General features: G+C 46.2%; 1 protein-coding gene across 1 annotated transcript in view; it reads left to right on the forward strand.

Moving 5' to 3' along the window:
• The window catches only part of UBE2O (ubiquitin conjugating enzyme E2 O), a 58,264-nt gene that overhangs the window by 23,686 nt on the left and 9,444 nt on the right, over positions 1-25,134 (forward strand). The window contains exons 2-13 of the mRNA XM_030287348.4: positions 6,917-6,976; positions 12,004-12,114; positions 12,781-12,878; positions 13,588-13,651; positions 15,304-15,447; positions 16,014-16,123; positions 16,911-17,061; positions 17,837-18,339; positions 21,020-21,174; positions 22,066-22,178; positions 23,207-23,332; positions 24,326-24,415. Of these exons, the coding sequence (XP_030143208.4) occupies positions 6,917-6,976; positions 12,004-12,114; positions 12,781-12,878; positions 13,588-13,651; positions 15,304-15,447; positions 16,014-16,123; positions 16,911-17,061; positions 17,837-18,339; positions 21,020-21,174; positions 22,066-22,178; positions 23,207-23,332; positions 24,326-24,415 (1,725 nt within the window). The remainder of the gene's footprint in view (positions 1-6,916; positions 6,977-12,003; positions 12,115-12,780; positions 12,879-13,587; positions 13,652-15,303; positions 15,448-16,013; positions 16,124-16,910; positions 17,062-17,836; positions 18,340-21,019; positions 21,175-22,065; positions 22,179-23,206; positions 23,333-24,325; positions 24,416-25,134) is intronic.

The following is a 25,134-nucleotide window of genomic DNA, read 5'->3' on the forward strand; positions in this document are numbered from 1 at the left end:
AGGGGAGACTCAGGAAGCTTCAGCCTGCAGTTGGAAAGGACTCAGCTGAGTGACTGCAGGTTTCTGTGTCTCCATAATATGTCATAAAGAGGAATTACAGAGCTGTCACTTTGTCTTACGAGAGCTGCAGGTCCCCAGGGAGGCTTCACAGCGTTGGGAGATTATCAGAACTAATGACACTGCTGGATTTTGAAGATGCTGTGTTACGAGGCTCCCTACACCTCTGGCAGTGTCAAAAGGGAGTAGTGATGTGGAGGCAGTGATCTGGTTCTCATTTTTCAGATTGCCTGGTCTCCTGTGGGTGTCACAGAGACTTCTCTGTGCTGCCTGCCACAAACTCACTTGTTTATTACTCAGTGACTCTGCATGATTGCAGGTGCTGCCTGGCTCTGGCAGCCCTGGATGCAGTTTGTGTGTAATTAGATAAAAAATCATGTTCCCTTAGTGCAGGGGGCTTGGAGATTTGTAGACATTCAGGTGGTGACAGGCAAGTGTGTTTTAGAGCAGTGTGTGCTGGCCTGGGGCTGGAAACTGCTGTGTTCATCCCTACCACTGATGGAATCTTTGTGAGCTAATTAGGAAATTCTGCTTTAGGCCATGCCTTTTACTTGTTTTCTGAAAAAAATGTTCAAACTGTACAATCAATCCACAGTAGTTTGCAGGTAACAGGCACTACTTGGGGTTGGCTGAGTGGTGAATCTCAGTTTGTGCTGCTGTGGATGTGCTGAATGTTGGATGATTGGCAGACTTAGAGCTGCTGGTTGCATGAACAAAAGAATTGTAATCTGTGATCAGGTGACTGCCTGCAGGTAGAGCTGCTGAGATGCAAAGCTGTCTTGGTTTCATCTTAGCCTCTGTGAAGTGTTCTAAAACATCTATTTCAGATCAGGGGAGCATTTTGGCTCCCCTGCTGCCTACCCCTGTGCTGTCCTTCTGTACCTGAAGTTAATGATCAACCTGACCTTTCACAGAGGGATGTTTTGCACTGCCCAAAGCAGCCTCATGAACAAGCTGTTGGACTCTTGTACAGAATACAGGAAACAAAGATCCTGCTCGCTGTCCTTCCCCTGCTTTGACCAAACCAAATGGAACTGTGTGTTCCTGAGTCACTCAGGGCTCTTCAGAGTTAGTTCAGTTGATCATATTTGAAAAAAAATTTAATCTCCTGATGCAATTCCTAAGTAACTTAAATATTTTCTCCTTTTGTGATTCTTTGAGTGCTTTCAGATGACAAGCTATATAATGATATTATGAAAATGCAGCGTGATGCTAAAGTAAAATGGGTGAAAATCTCCACATGTCTACAGGTTGTCCAGAGAAGCTGTGGCTGCCCCATCCCTGGAAGTGTTTATGGCCAGGTTGGATGGGGCTTGGAGCACCCTGGGATAGTGGAAGGTGTCCCTGCCCACGGCAGGGGGTGGAATGAGATGGGTTTTAAGTCCCTTCCAGCCCAAACCATCCTATGAATTAAAATTATGAGTTATGTGGCAGGGCAGTGACCAGCTCAGTTCTGTGCTGGTGTAGGAAACCACATACTAGTCTGACATTTAATACTTGTGCAGGTGAAAGTTTAGACCTTGCCCCAGAAGGGTATAGTTCTTATGTAAGTAATGCAGGAGTCTCCACAGCCCCTGAGACTTTGAATTTTTGTCTGGAAGAGCCACAGACTACTTGTGCTTGCCATGTAGGAGTAGCCAGGAGGTGTCATAGGCAGAACTTTTGTACCAATCCGTGCAAAAGATTTATTTTTATCTTTTTGCAGCTGCATCCCTCAAGGGTTGTTTTTAAAAACCTCTGTTTTGTGTAGCTCATTGTTCAGCTGTTCTGAGTAGTAGAATTTTAGTTCTCAGGAGTCTTAAGTTTCTAGTAGTCTTTCTTCTGTCCCATTTGTCCATCTTTTTTTCCCATAAAAACCCAGTGTGGCTGGAAAACTCCAGTTAGAAGTGAAGCAACATGTGCCACTTTAAATGTCACACAGTATGAATCAACTCTGAGATTCCAGGGAATTCTCTTCTGTTGCTTTTTCTTCTCTCCTTGCTTTTTACAACTGCTCATGTGCAATGCAATCTGATCAATGTAACACAAGTTTTTCACGGGAGGTGAACTTTGGATATGGAACATATTTTTCCAAGAGTAGTATGTGATACCATTGGTAATGTGTTGATACTGAAAAGATATTAAAGTATCTTGGCTTCAGATCTTCTGGGTCATTGAATTTCTGAACTTTTGTCATCTAACTTGGTGTATCCATGCTATATTTGGACTTGCTTTTTTAGACACCTCATCTAGATTTAAAATAAAAAGAGCTTGTGTTGAGTTGATTGCTACACTGCTGTTTTAGCTGAGGTGAATTTGAGTGTGTAATCAGACCTTAGAGTTATAAAAATAAGAACTAGAGGATGCTGAGTTGAGTTGGCTGTGCTAGTTGTGCTCCCTCCTGCCCATTTCCATGAGCAGCCACCCCACAGCCCTTCCAGTGCCAGGGCAGCTCTGGAGATGCTTTGTTTTCTCCCAGTGCCCGGGGCTGGAGCTAGTGGTGGCCAGGAGCTGCTTCATGGGGAAGGAGGTTTCCTCTTAACCTCCAGTAAGAGCTGGCAGTGGTCCCAGTCACAAACCATTGCATCTGGTGGAGGTTTCCAAGCCACAGCTTCAGGGCTGGAGGAGAAAAGGATCTCTTTGCTTTTGGGTTTAGAAACCAGGCATGGGAACTGTGGTACATCATGTGCTGTTTCAGGTGTTGAGAGGCTGTCCAGGTCTTTCAAAATACCTCCAAGGAGCCTGTCTGTCAGCTCAGTGAAGCAAGGTTTTACCTTTTCCCAGCACCAGACATTTGGGTTTAGCTTTAACTGGTTATGCAGTGTGATACTAAGGTTTGGAGAGGTCTGCCATGCCTTGTTACCTGTTGCTGCAGTGGTTGCTTTCCCTGTGGTTTGCTCTTAACCTGTGGGTTTTCTTCATCTTCTGAGTATTGATGTTACAAGTTTCCATGGCAACTTCCAAGCTCTCAAGTAGGTGCTGTCCATTCCAAACAGAATGCTAATGTGGGGTTTGTAGGACAGTGACAGTCCTGGTGACCCTGGAGGAATGTCCCAGGGAGTGGATTCATTTTTAACTCTAGAATATTTCAGATATTGACTTGCCAGGAGAACTCTCCAGTGCCACTTAATAAAACCTCCATCTGTCTGAGTCTACAGTTCTTCCTGATGATGTTGAACAGAAATCAAGTACCTAGGTTGTATCTTCTTCATCACAATGATTGTCCATTGTCACAAAAAGACAAGTGTGACATGTCTTCTATGGATAAAACCTTGGCCTCACTAAAAAGGAGGCCAGAAAATTATAATACATCGAAAAAAGGCATTATTATTTTTCCCCTCACAATTTCTTTCTTAGTCCCATTTAGAGAATTCAAAAATTCACAGAATTGCAAGTAATTTCTTATTTTTTTTTACTTTTTTGTTTACTGTTGTAGGAGCAGAGCCTGGAAGCAGTGCTTGAAATTGCATCAGTTACACAACATGTGCAAGGGGAGGGTTGGGACCTGTGAGATGGGCAAGTAGCCCAGCCTGAGTGGAAGTGATAGTTCTGTGCAGGTCACAGCCTGGCCTCTCTGCCCTTGTTGGTGGCCACTGCTGTCCAAGTCCTTTTTGAAGTCAAGAGGCAGAAGCAGCTTTCATAATAGATAATTCACTTCTGAGTCAGCCGGATAAACATCTCAACCATAACACAGCAGTTCAGGTCAACCTACAGAGTTTCATATCCAGCATTGTGCTTTCCTCCATTTTTTTGTGGTACCTTATATTCTCATTTTTATAAGCAGATACCCGTGTGTGTGCTGCTTAATGAGCTAATGCTCAGTGGAAGTGTCTGTCCTCTCCCAGTCTGCCCAGCTCTGGGTGTGAACCCTGATGGCTCCCTTATTTCATTTGAGGTGAGATGACTCAGCTGAGAAGGGGAACATGGTCCTGTTGGTGCTTGTTTTCTATGCAGAAAATCAGAATTTGTGTATTCCTCCTGCTGTGTGTGGTTTGAGAACATCATCAGCCCTGCTAAAGTATCAGGTGTTCTCCAGATTGCAGCTGCTGCCTTTTGATGAATAAATTTGCTGTGGAGCTCAGGCACTGATTCAGTGCTGAGCATCTGAATAGCAAAGGAAATAAATGGGGGCCAGAGCTGTTCTGCCAGTTGTCTTTGCAGTCAAGGCCCTAAGGAACATAACTGACCCCAGGCTGGGTGTGTCATCCCTCTTCACCAGGGTGAAATGTGTGTATAATGATGAGTGTCTTTGGTTTGACTTATTTAACATTTGTAATAGTGATTTTTTTAATATAGTATAAAAATATATATTCATATATTTATATAGTCATGTATTCTATTTTTACTATATTTTTTTTTCAAACACATCTTGCATTTGAGGAGGGAGCTCAGCTTGGTATACAGGAGCATAGGATTCCTCAGAGCATCTCTGGGAAACTGCTGTTTCTCATTCTTGGGGCTATTACAGAGGCACATGGCTAGAACAGAAACCCAGCCATATTAATACTGACTTTCATAGAGGTAAATATAGCAGCTGTGAGGACCTATTTTAAAAGTGCTTCTGCAACAGAATTCCCTCAGTGCTGAGGGAGGGGTGCTGTCCTTTGGTTGATGATCACATTGCTCTGGCTGTGACAGAGGACAGGAGGAATCACTGAGCTGTTGTGTTCATCAGCAGCCATTCCAGCTCACTCTGGTTGGGTTTCTTGTGGGTTTTGAGTCTTTTGTGACATGACAGACCTGTGAAGTATTTATTGTTGATGCTGGCATTCTGCCTGCTCCTTGGCTTGCTTTTCCTTGCCACTGAGACAGGTGGGTCTGGCACATGAAGCTGAAAATAGCGCTACCTTTAAAAGCCAAGAGATCTGAAAATAGGTTAAATATAGTCCCCCTGTAGAGGAAGTTTTATGCTTTGCTTTGGGAAGAATTGGTATTATTATATTCTTGAGGAAGGATCACAAAATGAGAATGCTGCTGATTTACAGCTTCTGTGATTTACCAGCATTGACTAACCAAAAGATACTGCTGCTGCTGGGTAACATCGAATTATCTTAATGATCTGGGCTCTTCAGAGGCTGCATCATAGGGAACAGTATGGCTGAGTGGTGTGTTGAAACATAATGCATCAATTTAAGCCCTAATGCATTTTGAAATGAAAGTATCATCATACACTTGGAGCTGTGCAGCAAGAATACTCCAGTTACAGTACCCAAACTGCTCCTCATGCTTGACTACTTAATGGAATGTAAATGTTGCAGCCTAATTCTGGATTTTAAGAGGCTGCCTATACAGTGCTTACTTTAACAAATAATTTTAGAAAACTTTATAAAAATTGATGTCTATCTATATACCGCAGTGGGATGTGGGAGGCAGTGAAAACACTTCTACAATCTGGAAATGTGCTGTGGGCTTCAGGTTTCCCACTCTGGTGTGGTTCTGACTCCAGAAGTTGGGTCTAAAAGCCTGCCTGGCTGGGTCTCTTCCTCTCTTACTGAAAAAAACCAGTCAAGAAGATGATAAATACTCGGGTCCTTTGGTTAAATTCCAGATCTTGTCCTTGAATTATAGATTTGTCTAATTTAGTAAAGCAGGCTGTAAGCCAGGGAGTGGGTTAGGATGAAATGCTGACCGAGCACAGCGGAGTTCAGGCTGGGATGAGCAAGGAAAAGCTGGGAATGCAGCAGCAGCAGCATGGCTGGTTCTGAAAGTGACACTTGAGAGGCTCTGTCCCTGATGGTGCCTTCATGTGGCACTTCCCAGAGCACGGGGTGTGGAATGAGTGTGTTTGCAGGGCTCAGTGAGGTACCAATGCAAATAACTTCTGGACCGCTGAAATGCAGATGAGGCTTCTCGCTGTTCGGCAGAGGGAGATTTTAGCTGAGTTACTGGGAGGCTGAGCAAGCCTGAAATTGGAGTTCAGTCTTGTGGCCTCCCATAGGACATTCCAGTGTATTCAATGGCAGCTGCATTTTGTAGTTTTCAGCTCGTTGAAACCACTTAATGAAATAGCCTGCAAGTAGTCTTGAGGTCACTGAAACAGCTGGATGAAGGGCCACTTTTGGAAGGATGTCACTTGGTTAATCACTGGAGATTCATCAAGTGATGCATTCCCTTTCCAGGAGCACTCCTGGTGCCCACAGGTCTGTGTGAGCTGCTGTAGGGTGCATAAAGATGGTCCAACCATATCCTTTGTTGCCAGAACGAGCTCTTTGCCAGCATTTTAGGAGCTGGAGTAAGCAGTGCTTTGACTTTATCCATGGTCTTATTGATGTTTTATTACCTGCGTGTACCTGAGAGCTTCTAAGTGCAGAAACAACCATTTCTTTTCCCATTTTTATCAAGGCAAGTGCTTGCTGCAGTGGATTTGTCACCTATTCCCCTGCCAGCTCAGACTTCTTACTGTACAGGACCTTGCTTTATGTGTCCCAAGGCAAACAGGCTTTCCACAGATATTTGGGAGTATCTTGGGTGAAAAGAGTGCAGGATGAGACACAGAGCTGTGCTGTGATGTGCTGCTTCGTGTGTCTTCTATCTTCTCTGCTGCATGGATTGGATGTGGGTAGGAAATGCTGCGTGGTGCAGGCAGAGGAAGAGGAGAGGGAGACTTGAGGGGATGAATGAGTCAACGTCTGCACCCTTTTTGATGTGTCTGCTGACTTGGAGCACAGTCATGGATGGATCCCCTGGTTGCTGATGTCAGATCTGTCAACTGGATTTTGCAACTGCCAATGGGATTAACTCTGTGTATGGAAGTGCCTCTGCTGCAATCCTCCTCAGTCTGGAGGATTGGGATACTGTGCATTTGTATTTGTCATGTTATTTCTGACTGAGTATCATCTGGGGTCATCACTAAAGCCAATCTCTCTCTCTCTCTCCTTAGCTGAAACTTGAAGATCGCTCAGTGGTCCCTCGAGATGTGGTCAGACACATGAGCTCCAGTGTAAGTGCTTTTTTGCTTCATCCCTTTTTGATTGTGATACTGCTGCATAGGTTTCTAGGACTGGCCAAATTGCCTGAATGGAGTTGGACAGTAATGCTTTGAGGATGTTCTGGTTTTTGTGTGTTGGATAAATTTAGGTGCCACCAGTGAAAATGGAATTCTGCTAAGGCTGCTTCTCTGCATTGCATAGCTGCAAAGGTCTCCTGAGCAAGCAATCCTGGGCATGGTCAGGGCAGGAGACAAGAAGCCTGTCTACCCTGCCATTCTTCAAGTTTGACATTAATCCATTTGAGATGTGGGGACTGTGGACCTACTCTCCCAGACCTAACAGGGAGGTTGGAATGGGGGCAGATCCCAGTTCCACTGTTGCCTTTGCCTCTTTGTGTGCTCTGGTAGAGAATTTGGAGGGAATATTTTCAGACACACCTCTCAATCTACAGTAAGCAGCATCTTTTCCAGCTTCTCCCAGAAATTCCCAACACTGCTGGTGCATCCAACACAGCTGGGTTGACAGCAAGAAGCTGTTTCTTAAACAGCAGCTGATAATTGTTCCCTTTGCTCTTTCTGGATGCTGTTCTATGTCCCAGCCTCTCTGTTCAAGTTGTATGGCACTTGTGCCTATCAGAGATGAGTGGAATTGGGTTTTATGTAGGGAAGACTGGGGAGATTGTTGAGTATTGATGATCAGATGGGATGTGCACTCTTAAGGAGCTCAGCAAGGTTGGCAGTTTCTTGCTGTGGCTCGGAGCTAACCTCTAACCCTGAGCCATATGGCCCTGCCATGTGCTTGCCTCTGTCTTCTCTTGACTTGCTTCCAGCAATGTGGCTACCAAGGCTGTGATGAAGGAAGCAGCTGGCCACTAACTGCTGCAGTTGCACCACATGGTGTGTGCAGCCTGGTGCAGGGATAGAGAAGGCTTGTTTGGGTTGTTTTGGGTTTTATTTTTAAATAAAGCCTTTTTTGTCAATTAATAAAAGTAAACCCACTCTCTTTTTCACAGCATATTACAAAGAAAAAAAAAAAAGGAATGAGAAGCTTGAATAATAATTTTAAAATTGCTGAAGCAAAGTATTTCCTTAAGAAATTTAATGGTTGTTTGAAATGGGAATTTGAAGTCAACATGTTTTTCTAAAACTGCAGCTTTATGAAAGAGTTCTCATCCAAAACAATGAACAGGTAGAAACTGGAATTATAGACTGTTCACAATGTTGTACCTGGCACAGCTGGAGCTGTCAGAATGTTCTTTTCACTCAGGGGGATGCTTTGAGTCCTATCTCTCAACTGTTTGTTATCCAGTGCTTCTTAAAGTCATTTTAAGCTTTCAGGACAGCAGGTTGTTCTCCTCTTGGCAAACATGGATGTGCTGCTTTTGTTTGCAATTTCCATTCTCATTTGAGCAGAAATTGGCTCCCCTGGCTTGGTGCACATGCTTTGGTAGATATGTGCCCAGCAGTTGTCTTGCACATTCATTTTTGTTGGTTTGCGTGTTTAAATAATGGTATTTGTTTGACCCTTGTGCCCACTAACTTCATTTTTTAAATTGATGGAATGGTGAGATTATAGCTTAATTTCTTCTCTCTATTAAAAAGCATAACAAATCTGAGGATGTCCTCACCCTCAAATGTTTCTAAATGTTAGTGGGGGTGAATTAAACAATAAACCTCCTTTATCCCAAAGAAAACCTTCACTTGCTAACAGATATATTCCAAAAATGACAGGAGCATTTAAAATAGAAAACCTGCAAGTGTCAGCCTGCCAAATTCAGGATGTGGGATGGTTGCCCTATGCCAGTTGGCCTGGCAAATGAAGAATGTGGAACTTATTCTGTATTCAACACACTCTCTTAGGGCTTGTTTTTAACCTTGAGCCAGAAGAACTCTAAATCCTCTGTTCCTCAAGAGAGGAGAGCTGACTCAAAATCCATGTGCTTCTCATTGAGCACTGAGTGGGGGAAAAGACTGCTTCAGGGGGAAAGGCATAAAATGGAATCATTTTCACTGAATGCAGTTGGCCTGAAAGTCTTAATCCAGCTGGATGAGAAGCAGGAGAAGTGGCAGAGGTAATTTTTCCAGATGATATGCTAATTTGGGGAAAAGGTAAGAAGTAGGTCTGTAATCTGTCAGACACCTGGATTTTGTTGTTTCAGAGGATTCTGGGCTATGCTGTCCCTTTTAAACAAAGGAATAAAGGTGATTTAAAGATCCTCTTATTAGAAAAGAGGGTGCTGAGGGAAAGAGTAGAAGGATGGGAGGTGGAAGATACAGGATTGATGACTGCGTTTCCAGAGCTGCTGCACTTCTGGATGGGAGTTTGCTGGTCTGCCTCAAAGCCTTGTCTCTGATGGGGAGGGAATCCATTCACTGCTCAAATACTCAGTATCTCCAGTGTGGTGCATGATGTCAGGGTACCTGAAGAAGCAGGAACAAGGTCTAGGGAGTGCACTCAGTTGTGGAGTGAGTGAGGCTTGAACCCATCAGCTCTGCTCACTCAGTTCAGTCACCCCCCTTCTCCAGTTCTGCTGTTGGAATTGATGGAAATGGATTTTTGTAACAGAGCTGTGAAATGTCAGCTCGTTTCATTTGGCCCCTCCTTTACTGGGATCAGCTAATGAAAGGATGGGGCTGTTTGAGCTGTGCCCAGCTGAGGACCTGCCCTGGAAGATGAGACAAGTTGGCAATGTCTCTTTCTGGGACTGCACTGCTGAGCACTGCTATAAACTCAGTGATTCAGCAGAACCCCTCAGCCTGCAAATCTGCATCCTCTGTCGCAGGCTAATGTTTCATGTGACAGGGAAATAAGTAAACTCATAATAAAGGAAGGTACAGTGGCAGGTGAGGGAGGAGAACTGTGATTTGACAGCCCTGTAGGTTCTGGGGCTGCTCACAACATTGATCTCTGCTTTCTGAACTACAGACAGGGCTCTGCACTTGCTCAAGCATTTTATAACTGGAAGGAGAAGCAAGCTGATCTAAACCTGTTGCTCTTGGCCATGACTAATAGCACCCAGCTGTGTTAGGTGGGAGGCACCTTTAGGGTGTGCAGGTACCTTCTCCATGAAGAAACTCTCTTAGAGAACAGGCAGAAGGGTGCTGGAGCACATCAGTCACTCCAGTCCTGGTTTTATTGCTTGCTGTACTTTCACCATCCTTTAAATGGGTTTTAGACAAGGAGACAATACGATCCACAGAAATCACAGGTGTTGGATTGTATCATGTCTCAGAGCTGCTGTCGTGTTGGCTGCTGATAAAAGGAAAAAAAATTAATCTTGAAATGCACAGTGCAGGGCAAGGCATTTGTTTTTGGTGGGTTTTTCAGTTCTGATTCACAAACAGTCTAAAATGCAGGGCCTGAACTGCAAAGCACAGCCAGAGGATGGTGTGGGTATACTTGTTTTAGCTGACTCTGGAGGAGAAGCAGGGCAGGTGGCTGTGCTGTAGCCTGCAGAAGCTGTGGGTTTGTTGAGCAGGTGCCACTTCTGAGCAGGCTTCACTCATCCCACGGCTTGAATCGTGCTGGCAGGAGCTGTTGTGAAGCCAAAGTAGTTCTGGCCAACCCTTTTCAGGTGAGAGAGATGGTACAGCTCTGCTGGGCTCTTTCCTGGCAGCCTGTGCAGGCAACAAGCTTAGCTGCAGTCTGTTGTAATGGAGCTGAAGCTGGGAAAGGCTCCCTTTGCTTCCCAGCCCTTCTGGAAAGGCATGGGAGTGATATGTGGAGCAGCTGGAAGGGAATGAGCCCCTGCTGCTTTGGGCTCTGCCAGCCTGGCTCTCCCAGCCCTGCTGGGCATGCTGGCACAGCTCTGCCTCGGGCAGCCCACTCTCCTGATCCCACTGCCTGGGGCTGCAGGGCACTGGGCTGGTGTGGGCTGAGGAAAGAGCTAGCAGCAGGCAGGTGGAAAGCAAGCCAGCCAAAAAAAGGGCTGAGCAGTCTGTCCAGGAATTACCCTGGACTGTCTTTGCTCCAACTTTGCCAGTCCTCAAGATGAAACGGAATGAGTTGAGCACCAGCAAACTCTTGAACTCCCACAAGGGCTGCCCAGGGCTCTGAGTGAAAGCCTTGACTAAACATTTCCCGTGGTTGAAAGAACAGAACTGAGCAAACAAATCCACGTCTTGCAGGGCATAAACCCCTTTGAGTGTTGTGCTCAAGTCCTGCTGGAGCAGAGTCCTTGATGTTTGAGATAAGGACAGCTCATACCAGGGCAACTGTCATGCTGGCCCTCAGTCAGCTTTGATAATGGACTTGTGGTCTTTAATAAATAAGACTATCGATTGTCCCAGCTGTCAGGAGGCCAGGGCAGCTGCTGCCTTTGACAGTGTTTGGGTTAGCAGTCCTTCCTTGCAGGTCCCCACCATATGTGTGAGCAACATGCACATTGTGTGCTCCCTGCCAAGCTGTCCCCTGAAGGCTCCTGACAGCATGCCTTCTTTTCTTGGGGACAAAAAAGATTAAAACTTTGTTAAAAAGTGAGGGAGATAATGACAGACCATCTTATAATTAGACCAACTGTGAATTATCGGGCTGCAAACCTTGAAATTTGACCACAGGTGCCAGATTTTTTTTTCAGTATGACACAAAATAAAGATTATTTATAATGTCCTTCAAAATTGTGAGTTAAAGTCACAACAGCTTTAAAGAATTTCTGTTTTGTTTCTGATCTGCCCCTGCCTTTGCTGACTCAAGGCAGTATTTGCACAGTGGTCCTGTGGAGCTGGGAACCAGGCAGATTTTAAAGCAAGTAAATACTAATCACCTGATACAGCATGGTCTTATTTGACCAGGTGTAGGAGTCTCTGTTTTAGCAGCTATTTCAGATTCTAACTGAAGAAAACACTACAGGTCTGTAATAGTGGTCTCACCTTCTGAGCTCTCATGTTGTATGAAATGCCCCTGCAAAACAAGGACCTGAAGGATAATAAGGGGTTTATTCTTGAAGTTTGTCTCTGAGCTTAGCACTTGTACACAAAACATACATTTGTGTGTAGGACCTTCCCTAGGTAACAAACCTTTTTCCCTTTTGTGTTTTCAGGACAGTCAGTGTGGAACCGTAATTGACGTCAACATCGAGTGTGCTGTGAAGCTGGTGGGAACCAACTGCATCCTTTACCCTGTCAACAGCAAAGACCTGCAGCATATCTGGGTGAGAACACAGCCAAAATACACGTGGGAGCCAAGGCCTGGTGGTTTGGAGGGATGCTGCTGACTTCAAGTCTCTCTTGAAGGCGAAGCATCCATGTTGTGCAAGATGCATCTGCAGTTTGGTTTTATTTTAAAAACCTCCCTAGCAGAAGATGATGCAGCATCTCCTCATCTCCCCATCTGTTCTGTGTTTCTCATCACATTGCTTTGACCAAATTGTCTTGAAGAGCTAGACTGACATTAAATTATGTGAGAACTCCTGCACTGAGTGTGGAAAGCTGGTGTGGCAACCTGACCAGGGCAGCCCATGGCCCAGAGCTGCTGAGCTGTGACACCGCTGCTGTTTAAACAGGCTATAAAAAAATGCTGAAATGACTCAAGCATGTTTCTGTTGAGCTGGAACAGTCTCAAACATATCTGTTTCTCTCTTTGAGTGGATAGTTGGTTTCCAGGGACCAGGTGGGGTAGGAATTAATTGTTCTTTTTCCTCTGAGATAAAAGTAATTTGGGAGTGAAGAGCAGGGATGTCATAACGCATCCCAAGCCACAGCCTGCAGCAAGATAGTAGGATATGAGCTCCTCTGGGATGAAAAATTAGTCTTAGTGATAAAATTGGCTCCAGCTACAACAATTACTTTTAAAGTTTTGTTTCTTGTTTCCATCACAGCCTTTCATGTATGGTGACTACATAGCCTATGATTGCTGGCTGGGCAAGGTCTATGACTTGAAGAACCAGGTCATCCTCAAGCTCTCCAATGGAGCCAGGTACTTCTCTCCTTCCTGGTTTTCACAATCCTGATCTGTTTTGTAAGAACGAGAAACAGTTTGGGCTTCATTTACATAGTGATAAGCTATCTGCTTGCATGATCTTCAGAAGTAGGGCAAGAGAATACTTCTTTCTCTGAAAACATTGAGATTCATTGACAACCCTCTGGAAAAGCTGCAGTCTGAAAAGTGACAATTTTTTTCCAATCCCAGCAGTACAGTGCTCCAGAAATAAAGCACATGGGTCTTTAAACTGTGTTTCTCCTCTGCAAATTGGCTGTTTAAGATGGGTGGTTGTTCCAGACTATTTCTCAGTAGGAGAGCATAACTTCACTGAGATGCAGGGAGAATTCTTACCTTAAAAAAGGGTCTGTGAAATGGTGGAAATTTGCAGGCTAGTGGTTTTTATAAAAGATGAAAAAGCTACCCAAGATAGGACAGCTTTCTTTTTCACTGAATTTTTTATAAATGAAAACACAATCCAAAGCCTAGAGGAAGATTTAACCAGAGATATTGAAAGAAATGTGGTGGAATTTCTGCAAAACCAGCAGAAGGATCTGAATTCTGAATTCTGGCCCATAAAAGCTCAGTGATACACTGCTGGGTGCATGGCCAGACCTGCTCAGGCAGCGTCAGTTCCTTGGGTGCTGTTTGCTTTTGGGGTGGATGGCTCTGGAAATGTGACCATGTGTCTCCTGTGTGTTTCCAGGTGTTCCATGAGCACAGAAGATGGAGCCAAGCTGTATGATGTTTGTCCCCACGTCAGTGACTCGGTGAGATGCTGGCTCTTCTGAGAGTCCTTTTGATCAACTTTGCCTTGGAAACTTTTTGTGCAGGAGGGAGGGAGAAGGCAAAATTCATAGGCATTTATTAATCCTGAGAATTTATCACTTACAGTAACAGTTTAAAGGTGATGTTAGTTCTGAACAGGGTTTGGGGAGGTATTACAATTGATACATCCAACTGGTTTCTTTGTAAGCATGGTGTGTAACACACTGTCCACTGGCTGGTGTCAGGCAGTTCCCTCACTACTCCTATCTGCATGTGCTTCTAAAGGCTCTTACTCAATTACTGCTTTTAAAAACTGTTCCCCTTCTGGAAAAAGGTGTTTTGTTTAACAGGTGTTCTGCTAGAAACAGGTTTTTAGGTCATGTAAGAGAATGTCTCTTGTTACTGCAGTCCATGGTGTTTTTTGAACAGAGACCTGCCACCATACTGGCATTTTCCAAATCATGTGGCAGGGAAGGTTTTGCTTGCTTTTGGGTAAAACAGTTTGCTGTGTGATGGGATCTAACCTCTCTCACCTTCAAAGGCTGATGACAGCTTGCTTGTTCTTCCAAAGGGCCTTGCTGCACTGCTGGCAGCAGTGTTGGGAGATGACAGAGGATGACGTGTGATTCTTAGGACCTAGCAAAGCACTGGGCTCTTATCCTTCCCAGCCTTGAAAGCAAAGGTCCCTTTGATCTAAAACTGCACTTCTGCTAAAACTTGATGCCAGCTTGTTGAAGAGTAAATGGAATATCAGTTCAATAGGATGTGCTGCTGTGGTTTTCTGGCTCTGTACAGAAAAGGAGTGCTCTGTCACTCGATGTTCTCCAATAGCTCAGTCTCTGCTACTTTGGGTTGTTCAGTGTGTTTTCTGCTTGCTTCTAAATGTTGTAGCAACATTAGCTTCTGGTTACCCAACTTTGAGATGGCTTGTTTTGAGTCAGGTTTGCCTTTAAAGTGTACAAAGTCCTCTGGGGAGTCACAGTTTGGGCTGAATTAGTGTTACTCTTGATCCTGTGCTCAGAATTGCTGTTAGATGGTTACCTTAGATCTTGTCACACTGCTCTTATCCCCTCTGACAAATTACAAGACTCAATGCAGTTTTATGCTCAGTATTTTATCTACCCTAAACTGCTCTGTCTGCCCCCACACTCTGAATCTCAGTATTAGTGGGAAGGAGCTCTAGGAAAGCAATTGTTGTGTTTACTGTCCTGTTTTTGTTTTCAAAGAACTGTCATATTAACTAATCCACCTGCGACAAGAATAATACTTACACATTAAATTTGAGAAGCAGAGGAGTGAAGGCACACATCCTTTGCCTCTTGAATTAGAGCATGGAAAAGAGAGAGATGTCCTTGCCCTGCTGATCTTGGCTGCCTTGTTACTGAGAGTGTGGAAATATGCATCTTTTGTCTCTTGCAAGTACTTTTGCAAGTACTTCTCCTGCACCAAGTCCTGGTCCTCTTTGGATGACAGAGCAGGTTGCTATAGGAACTGCTGGTTGCCTTCAGGAGAGGATGAGACACAGGATATGGGCATCTTGCAGACTTTACCTTTGCAGTTAATTTTACTGATCACAAAAGGTGGAAGGGAAATGTTGGGATATTAAATCTTAGAGTCCTTTATGCTGTTTTTCTCCCCTCCGTTTCTCCCACAGGGTCTATTCTTTGATGATTCATATGGTTTTTATCCTGGACAAGTCCTCATCGGGCCATCTAAAGTGTTCTCCAGTGTGCAGTGGCTCTCGGGTGTGAAGCCTGTTCTGAGCACAAAGAGCAAGTTCAGAGTGGTGGTGGAAGAGGTAAGGACTGATACCCTGACACATGGCCACCTTCTGCCTTGCATGGTCCCTGGCTGGCAGTTTGGAGCAGAGTCAGCGTGCCATGGTAACCTCCCAAGAGCAAATGTGCTGTGGCTGTGGTGTTCTGAGGTGCCAAATTCCTCACTGAGGACTGGAAGGACTTTTTAGCATCCTAGCAAGGGTCCCTGCTGGCACCCTGTAAAGTAATCATGTGTCAGCACACTCAGAGGGCAGTACTGCTGATCATTAGGGCAGTAGGATCACATCTTCTATTGAAACTTAATGTTGCATGCTGTCCAAAAAGGGAGAAATATTGCTGATTCTTTACTTTGTCAAGGAAAGACAAGTCGCTTGTCTTTCCTTGAAGATAAAAGCTGTAAAATCTGTTGTCAGGGGTCAGGCTATGGAGGCACTGTGATTGTCCTGGATGTGGTGAAACTTCACTTGCCCATAATAAATGATAAAATCAGGTTTAGATTTTCCTGTACATAAACTTTCAGATCTGAGACACTGGTCTGGGAAAGTCTCTGAAATGTGTAATTGCCTTTTCTATCACTACATTATAGGTACAGGTGGTAGAACTAAAGGTTACTTGGATCACTAAAAGCTTCTGTCCTGGAGGTACTGACAGTGTGAGCCCTCCTCCCTCGATAATCAGCCAGGAGAAGCTGTCCAGGTGAGATCCTTTGAAAACCCTTTTTCACTCCCAGCACTCAGGCCCTGCAGACTGTGGGTGACAGGCCTACCAAGTGAAGAGACACGATGCTGCTGTTTCCACATTCCATGCCTGCATATCCCAGAGCTTCAAAAATACGAGAGAGCAACTTCCAAATTAGTTTAGCAGACACTTGAGTTACCAGCACGGGGGCAAGCATCCTGCTAATGCCAAGTTCTCTCCAGCTGGCAGGTGCACAAACTGGTGTCTGGCAGCAGCTTCCTTCTTCCCTTGTCCTTCGACCCCTGCCTGGAGCAGGCTGCAGCTCCGTGTGTGTCGGGGTGAGGCTCAGGGGTGCGGCTGCAGCCCGGGCTGGTGCTCAGGCAGTAGCTGGTGCCCTCTGCAGGCTGCAGCTGCTGGAATGGGCTGGGAAAGCTCAAAAGACAAGCCAGATGAGCAGCAGCACAGTCAGTGTGGGCTCTGCCTGGAGCTCCAGCACTGGAGGGGAGCAGTTCTCAAATTAGAGCAAAAAACCCCAAATGTCTCTTGGCAGCTCTCTCTGGGGTGAAGGGTGGAGCTACAGGGAGAGGAGTGCCTTGTGTCCTGCCCAAACCCTTTGTATCCCCACCAGTCCCTGGTGAGATTCCCCCTTCTCCTGTAGAATTGTGTGCCTGGAAATGATTTGGTGTGGTGCTGTGCCACCCCTGCAGCAGCAATGCTGGTGTGAGGCCGTGCCAGCCCTGTGAAGGCTCTGGGCACTGCTGAGTTCTGTTACTGCTCTGTGCTCACGGCTCTCCTGTTCTGCCAGGGTAAAGCGTCTGGGGTGCTTTGACCATGCCCAAAGGCAGCTTGGGGAAAGGTGCCTCTACGTGTTCCCAGACAAAGTGGAACCTGCAAAAATCACCTGTGAATGTCCAGAGAGGAACTGTGTCCTGGGTGAAGGATCAGTAGCCAAAAAGGTGAGTTGAGGGGTTGAGGGAGGCGTTGACTTCTCTAAGCATTTGTGGTCACTGTGGCTTTTAAAGCAGAGATCTTCCTGGTAGTCATGTGGCCTGAAATGTGACTCCTGAGGTGGTTGTGAAGAGTAATGGCTTGTTGTTGCCAGCAGGGAAGTCACCTTGTGGAGCAGTCTGACTGCTCCGGGTGCAGCATGCAGCTAACACCTTGAGAGAACATGGACAGGGCCTCAGCACAGAAGTGTCACCTTGCAGGGGTCAAGTGTGCTGTGACAGCTGGGACTTAAACACATGTTGTTTTCTTTAGCATGCTCATGGAGCTGAAATGTTCAGTTAAATCCTTGCTGCAGTAAAACGAGGAAGTTGTTTTTGTTTCCTAGGCCAGTTGAGTCACGCTACGGTCTGTAGCTGCTGGCTGTAGAGCCTTGGTGTTCCTAGAATAACAGGATGTCATCAGTGTGTAGATGGTGACCTCACTGCACGTCCATGCATGTTACATGGATTTACTTGTGCAGCTTCTTGTGACCTTCCATAACAAAAAAGCTCAGTACATGGTTAAAATAAGCTGAAGGAGCAAAGCTCACTTTACCTGGGGAGTGCAGTGCTGCTCCTGAGCAGAGCACTCTGAGATGCTGGTTTGCAGAGTAGTCTGGTGCAGGTAGAATTTGCAGAGTCCCATGGGTGCTGTTTTATCTGCACAAAGCTGAGCATTCCCCAGGCTGGCTGGCAGCCTGAGGAGTGTCCAGGCACGGGTCTGACCCACGTCTGCTCTCTCCAGGTGAGACGGCTGCTGAAGAAGCAGATTGTGAAGATCATGTCGTGCTCCCCGGAGTCTCAGGGCACCAGTGAAGCCCCTGACAAAGAGTCTGCTGCAGCTGCTGACCAAAAATCAGAAGAGCTTAAACCTGAATCCAAGTGTGACCTGGATGACTCTTCCAACAGTGCACCAAGTCCTGGGGAGAGAAAAGAGGAGCAGCCTGAGGAAACGGGGAAGGAGAAAGGAGGAACAGCAGCACGGCAGCAGCAGCCTCCCTTTCTCCTGAAGGAGGAAGGGCTGCCTGACTACCGGCTGCAGTCCATGGAGCAGGATGCTGATGATGAGGCAGCTGATGACACTGATGACACCAGTTCTGTCACCTCTTCTGCTAGCTCCACTGCCTCGTCCCAGAGTGGCAGTGGCACCTGCCGCAAGAAGAGCATCCCGCTTTCCATCAAAAACTTGAAGCGGAAGCACAAGAAGAAGAAGACCAAGGTTTCACGAGAGTTTAAGCCAGGAGACAGGTGAGCTGGGTTTCTACACCCATGTGTAATTGCCAAAATCTCCTTTCCCAAGTGCTCAGCTGTAAAGCACCACCTGAACTCAGGGGGTTTGGGCACTACTTGGTAGTAACTGACAGCAATTACCTTGTGATGACTGTGCAGTGGCCTGTGTGGAATCAGCTTGGTCTCAGTCCAGCTCCTGATGAAACTGGGGCCATGTGACCTGACACTGATGCTATTCCATTTCAGCTGTGCCTTGGGGCATCGACAGCATATCTGTGCTCTGCTAGACTCTGTGTGCAGGGAAAGAGGTGAATAAAGATCACACAGCTTAAACATGACACTAATTGGTTACCTTATTGGCAGCTTCTGCAGAGAGGCTGAGGACAGACCACGCTAGGAATGGACAGCTTATCCTAGAGAGCTGTCTCCAGAGCAGCACGGAGCTCTCAGCTGGCAGGTGGTAGCACTGCCATGGTCTCTGTTATCCTGGCCCTGCTCTGCAAAGAGTATACTTCTTAATATTAGAATTTTTTAATGAATAAGTTGCACTCACTCCTTAAGAGCCTTGGAAGAATTGAGTTCAGTAGTTTGAGTGAGGAAGCACTGTGTGTATCTGCCCATTTCTAGATAAAGCTGGATCTCAGCAGTTTTGGCCTTTAATTTAGGAATGTCATGGGATGCAAGGACATCTGACAGGTGGTCTGCCTGTCTGCAGGCTTCACTGGGCTACTTAGTTGTGTACAGATTCTGCATCAATTGGTGCAAGAGTACATGAGAGAATTCTCCCAGGAAAGTGACATTATCAAAGATTACTCAAGAGATCCACTAGTTTGAGAATGTCACAAACTTCATTTGCATTTTTTGTAGGTATTTAGCCTTGCCTGTGAGTGATTCTTGTAGTCCTTGTAAGTTCTGGAGAAATTAGATTTGAAGGTCACAAAGCCCAGCAGAGCAGCATCCAAGTGTGAGAAAAAATGGGAGTATGTGATAGAGTTCCTGGGAATGGATTCTCGGTTCATTCTTCATGTCTCACTCCCCTGCTGAGTGTCTCTGTTTCACTGAAGGTTTTGCTAAGGAGAGCTTAGCTGGGTCACCTGGTGGCTCCCTGGACCATACAGGCAGTGGGGAGAAATCCCTGTGGCAGCCCCAAGAAATTCCAGTGCTGGATCAGGGCAGCTCCATGCAAGGAGATGCAGAGATAACCATGACAGAGCGTAGGAGTTAGAGGATTTTTCAGCACAGAGAGCCCCAAGTTGATGCTGTGAAGGGAACATGTGGCAGCTGGGCACAGCTCAGTGTGAGGGGCCAGTGCTGTTGAATATTCCTCTGGGGTGCTGAGGAATCAGATGTTTCTCTGGTCATCAGAGATGTTCTGCCAGGCACTGCTGAGAAATGCCGAGTGCTTGGGCTACCTGCACTTGGTCACCACATGTGATGTGTCAGCTCCTGGGCAGTCTGGCTGCAGGGGCCAGCTCAGCATGTGGCTTTGCCATCAGTGAGTGACCTGCTGCAGCTCTCTGTGCAGCACACAGACCGCTGGATATCTTTTAGTGAGGGTATGCAGGGATTTTTATTAACATCAAGTCTTGATTTTTTTGTTTGAAGCCACCACTGCAGACAAGAGTGCCTCATTTCCTTGCACAGCCTTTCCACTCCAGTCCTCAGCTGCATGTGTCCTGTGTCCCCCAGAAACCATCTTGTTGTGTTTCACACACACACTTGGCCTGTTACAGACCCTTCTCTGATAATTTCTACTGTTGAGTGCTGGCCCTGCTAAAAACTTCATCTTGTTTCCATTTAAAAATATTTCTCAGACATTAATAAAAACAGGTCTGGGAGCAAGCAGCTGTATTTGCCTATTGTATATTCTTTCTGATTTGGTTCTGAAAACAACATAAATCCAGCACTTGTGTTATTCTGGAAGGCCTGGCCAGCAAAGTAAAGGGAAGATTTAAAGCCAGTGTGGGATTTAGTTTGTTCTGTTCTGTAGGATTTGGTTTGTTCTGTGCTGTAGGAGAGATGAAATTAGCAGAGGGCTCATTAGAAGAGTATCCAGCTAGGCTGTCCCTCCTGCCCCAAGCACTTTGCCTCCTCAAGCCCCACAGCAGAGAACCAGCATGTGGTCCACTGTGGTGTGTTTGGATTTAATTTCTGTGCTGCAGAGACACATATGTGTTTGAACAGCTGGGAAGGACATTTTTCTCCTTTAAACAAAATCCTTTTGCTTTACCCACATTCAGTAGGTAAAGCATTATTTTGTTGTTTTTTGTTTTTTTTTTTCCTCTGTGGAAGGGCTGTGATAATTTATCTTTAATTCATGTGTTCTTCTAGTTTCAAAGACTCCTCAGAGCTGGAAGGTGCCCCAGTGGAGAAGATCTCAAGGTTCAAACTATATGAAGCTCCTGTCATGCTTCTGTCAGGGGCAGAAAGTGGGTCCTAGTAGATGTTAATTTGCCTCCTTAGGAATAAAAGTGAACTCAGCAGGAGCTCCCTGGAAAGTCAGTCCTCCTTCAGCAATGTAACACCTGCAGGGGTTGAGAACCCATCAAAACAAAGAAACATAGCTGTGCCCATGTGTTCTACGTGGGGGTTCCTGCCTTGCTTCCCAGCCTGCTGATCCGTGTGCCTTTGTGTTGCTGAGGTCCATCTTGATCCCTGACGTTCCCTTTGGTAACTCATTGCCTTTGTGTGCTGCCAGGGTTGCTGTGGAAGTGGTGACCACGATGACTTCAGCTGACGTGATGTGGCAGGATGGCACCGTGGAGACAAACATCCGCTCCAACGAGCTGATCCCTGTCCATCACCTGGACAACAACGAGTTCTGCCCCGGAGATTTTGTGGTGGACAAAAGAGGTATTGGGTGTCAGAACAATGCTCTTAATTGCAGAGTATGGTTGGGTTTGGATCCCTTCATTTGCTCTGTAGCTGTTAGTGCTCACTTGGGGTTGGCACCTGACAGGGACAGCAGTGATTCAGCTGTCTTGGTGGGAATGGCAACAGAGAACCATTATTTACATACCAAAGTTGAACTGTGACAACAGGAAAGATGTGGAAAGAATAAATACCAAGGATCCAAACTAGGATTTTCAGTATTTCTGCTGAGCAGGAGTTGCCTACCTTGAAAGTGCCAACAGCTCTGAGCTTGGTCCCAGAGCGAGTGAAGAAACTAACAGCTTACCTCAGGCTGTTTTCTCTGTATGGCTGATTTATCATGACCCTCACGTTATTTTCACTGAAAGTTTTGGGATCCAGAGGCCTCTTCTTGAATCCCTTTTCTTCACCAAACCAATTGGTGATGCTAGTGAGGGCCACAGAACAAGTTCAAGGAGACTTACAGCTTTTGGATGTGGAATATTGATGATGTCATCTGGCTCTCAGCTCCTTTTCTAGCAAGGGTAGACCCTCAACAGTGGAGACCAGAAGACACTTAGGTTGGGAAGCAGGAAAGCTGGCTTAGCGTAAAGAGAGGCTGTTTTATGTGGCCATTTCTGATGAGTAATGTCTGACTGGTCTTCTGGGTTACACGTAGTCTGTGGAAACTAAAGTTACCCATCAGCTCCAGCTCTACCATTCTAGTTTGGCAGCAATTCTCACTGTGTAGGAAGAAGTGTTTTTCCTCATGCCATTCACAAGTGGAAGGCTTTAGCCATGAGAGTCCAGGAGCTGACAGCCTCAGTCACTGAGCAAAGTCTGTGCTCCTTTGCCTGATTTGTCTGTTTTCTTCCCTCCCATTGTGACCAACAGCTCAGAGCTGCCAGGATCCTGGGTTGTATGGAGTGGTGCAGTCTGGGGACCACATCGGCCGTACCTGTGTGGTGAAGTGGTTCAAGCTGAAACCCAGTGGAGATGATGTGGAGGTAAGTGCAGGAGCCAGTGCCTGCTGCAACCAGCAAAGACAAAGCAGCCACAAAATAACACAAACCTCACAGATGAACACAGATAAGCCTGGAAATCAGCTCTGCATTGATTGAGTGTCCTTGAGGAAGGGAGCAGTGCTTATGGGCCTGGGAGACTTAGCTGGAGGTGATGTCACTTCATATTTGTAGATGCCTGTGAGGTGGCAAAGACCAGGCAGATAATTTACATCCCATGGTATCACTGGGTTCTGGTATGGGTGAATTTCTTTACTGAAGTTGTCGCAGACAATTGATTTATTGAGTTTACTATAAGAATTTTTTCCTCCCCATATCTTTACATGGTTCATAGAAAGAGGATCAATCTATTGCACCTTACTGTGCTTGCCTCTGCCAGGTACTATTGCCCATAGTTACCCTAATGCCATTTTCTTGGGATTTGTAGGAATGCTGTCTTTTCCAGAGCCTTGATAGACTGCAGTCTAGTTGGAGCTGAGAGGGGGCCTTGACACTGCTTTGTCTTAGCCTGCCAGGCCTCATTGTCATAATTGAGCAGAACATGTGTCTGGCCTAGGGTTGTACTTCACTTATTTCTCATAATTCATGAGCTCCTAGCTCTCTTTCTCCAGGAGAAATCAAAGGAAAGATGTTTTCCATTAAATGACAAGTTTTTTTGTCATATGCTCCCTGTTGCATTGGATAATTTCAAAAGTAAACTCTTGCCCTTTGGGCCCCAGTGTACTGCTTTGAGAAATCTGGATGTTCTGAAGGGAATAAAACACTGTGGTTGCATGTCTCCTTGTCATGGTGAGGTAAAAGTGAAGGTGAGCGGATGAGACAAAATATTTGCTTCCATTCATTGTGCCTTGATCCACGTGTGACTGGATGAGGTGACAAAGAGGGACAGCAGCAGCCCCTTGCAGGCTGTTGGAGCAACTGGAAAGGGATCAAATAAAACACAGAGTGCTTTGGAGGGCTGAAGGTGTGTTCTGGGGCTCCGTGGGGCTGACTGTTGCGCTGTCTGGGTGCAGCTGATCGGGGAGGAGGAGGATGTGAGCGTGTACGACATCGCCGATCACCCCGACTTTCGCTTCCGCACCACCGACATCGTCATCCGCATCGGCAACTCGGACGGGGCCGCGGCCAAGGAGGACGAGGTGGGTCCTGGGCACGTGCTGTGGCCACAGTGGCACCGGCTATTGGTGCAGTCACTTGCTAAAATTGATAGGAAGGGCCCCACATGGGCATCCTAAATAAACTCCCTAGTTCCTGATTTTGTGTTGGTGTCCCCTGCTGTCCTGAGTAACACATCAGAGCTCTGTCTGGTGGAGATGCAACCTTGAAATCCTTTCACCTTGATGACAGTCTACAGCAGAGCAAGAGTGAAGCTGAGACAAGAATGAACATATGCCTGAGGGCTTTTCATAGAGCTCTTGCTTAGGATTTCAGAGTAACTTGTAATAAAGGGATATTCTGTGGGCTCCTAAGCAACAATGAGGTGATTTTGTCATGAAACCGGTTTCACTTGGCAGCAGAAGACTGGAGTTCACCTATGGCAACTGAGCTATGTTCATGTTAATTTTGTTGAGCTGATTGATTTACTTGAGGGAAGAAGGAACAATTTATATTGTAGAGGAAACACCCCTGGAGGTACCTCCAGCTTTTGAGCCTGCTGCTGTAAAAGAGTGTTAAAAGGTGTAGTGTGGCTCTTACAGCACGAAACACATCCCAGCCTGCTCAGCTGACCTAAATAACCTGCTGCAGGGCAAGGTGCTCCTTACCTGCACACCCTGCAAGACTGTGGCTTGTTTGTTCATGCCTGTGCTCTCTGAGGAGCCCCTGGTGTTGGGGGGCTGAGGGCACCCCACTAGAGGGCACCCCCATTCCATGGAAAACCTGTCCCTTGCTGGCACTGAAAGGCCACTGCTCCTGTCAGAGATCAGGATCTCCTGCCAGACCAGCACTCCTGCTCCTTGTGGAGAAGGGTTCTCCCCACCTCCGTGGCAGAGCAGTGTGGTTTCTGTATGTAGGATGCAGGTGTTGGTCTAGGTGGTTCTCCAGCTGGGGAATGTGTTTCTCAAATCCTTCCTGCTCTGCTCTGAAGTGCCTGGGGAAGAAAAGAGACTGACAAACCACTTTTGTCTCCACAGCCTTCAGTTGGACAGGTGGCTCGTGTGGATGTCAGCAGCAAGGTGGAAGTGGTGTGGGCTGACAATTCCAAGACTATCATTCTGCCTCAGGTGAGGTCCTGTTCCAGCTCCCAGTATCACTGTAGTTCTTAGCTGAGTGACAAGATGTGGGTTTAAATCCTGTGTGTAGAGAGATTCACCAGGTTGAGGGACTCTTGCTCTGTTATTGGTGCAGTCCCATATGATAGGGTGGCTTCCCAGTTCTGTTATCACAGGCAAATCCTTTTGTCAGGAGATCTGGATAACTAGTTGGTCATAACTGCTCTCTAATGTAGTGATTAGGAAAGCCTGTACAGGCTCTTTTTGTCTTCACAAGTGCCTCCCAGCCCTGCTCCTGGCCTCCAGCACCTGGTGCTTTGCAGAGCTCAGGGATCATCAGTTCTGACTGGAGCCTGGGTGAGTGCATTGCCCAACCTGGGCACTGCCAAAAGATGATTGCATGTTCTCTCTTGTGAAATGCCACCATAGTGGGGTTTTCGCTAAAGAAACTCCTCCAGAAGCTGGGCCAGATCCACAAATTGTCACCTTAGCTAACCTAGGGATCAGACTCAAATCTTAGCCCATGGCAGGGAGGGAAAGGGTTGAGTGCAAGCTGGAAAATACAGATACAGCCACACTGCTAATCCACTGCACACTGCTGATTTGTCTGGGGTTCTTTTGAGGCTTTTGTTGTAATGTCTTGTACTCATACTTGCTACTCCTCATACGGTTTCATCCCACGTCTTCTCTCCTTGTTGCCTGGAATGAAGGCAGACAGCCTAAAGATACAA

The sequence above is a fragment of the Taeniopygia guttata genome, chromosome 18 (assembly GCF_048771995.1).
Source record: "Taeniopygia guttata chromosome 18, bTaeGut7.mat, whole genome shotgun sequence".
In the NCBI taxonomy this organism is placed as follows: Eukaryota; Metazoa; Chordata; class Aves; order Passeriformes; family Estrildidae; genus Taeniopygia; species Taeniopygia guttata.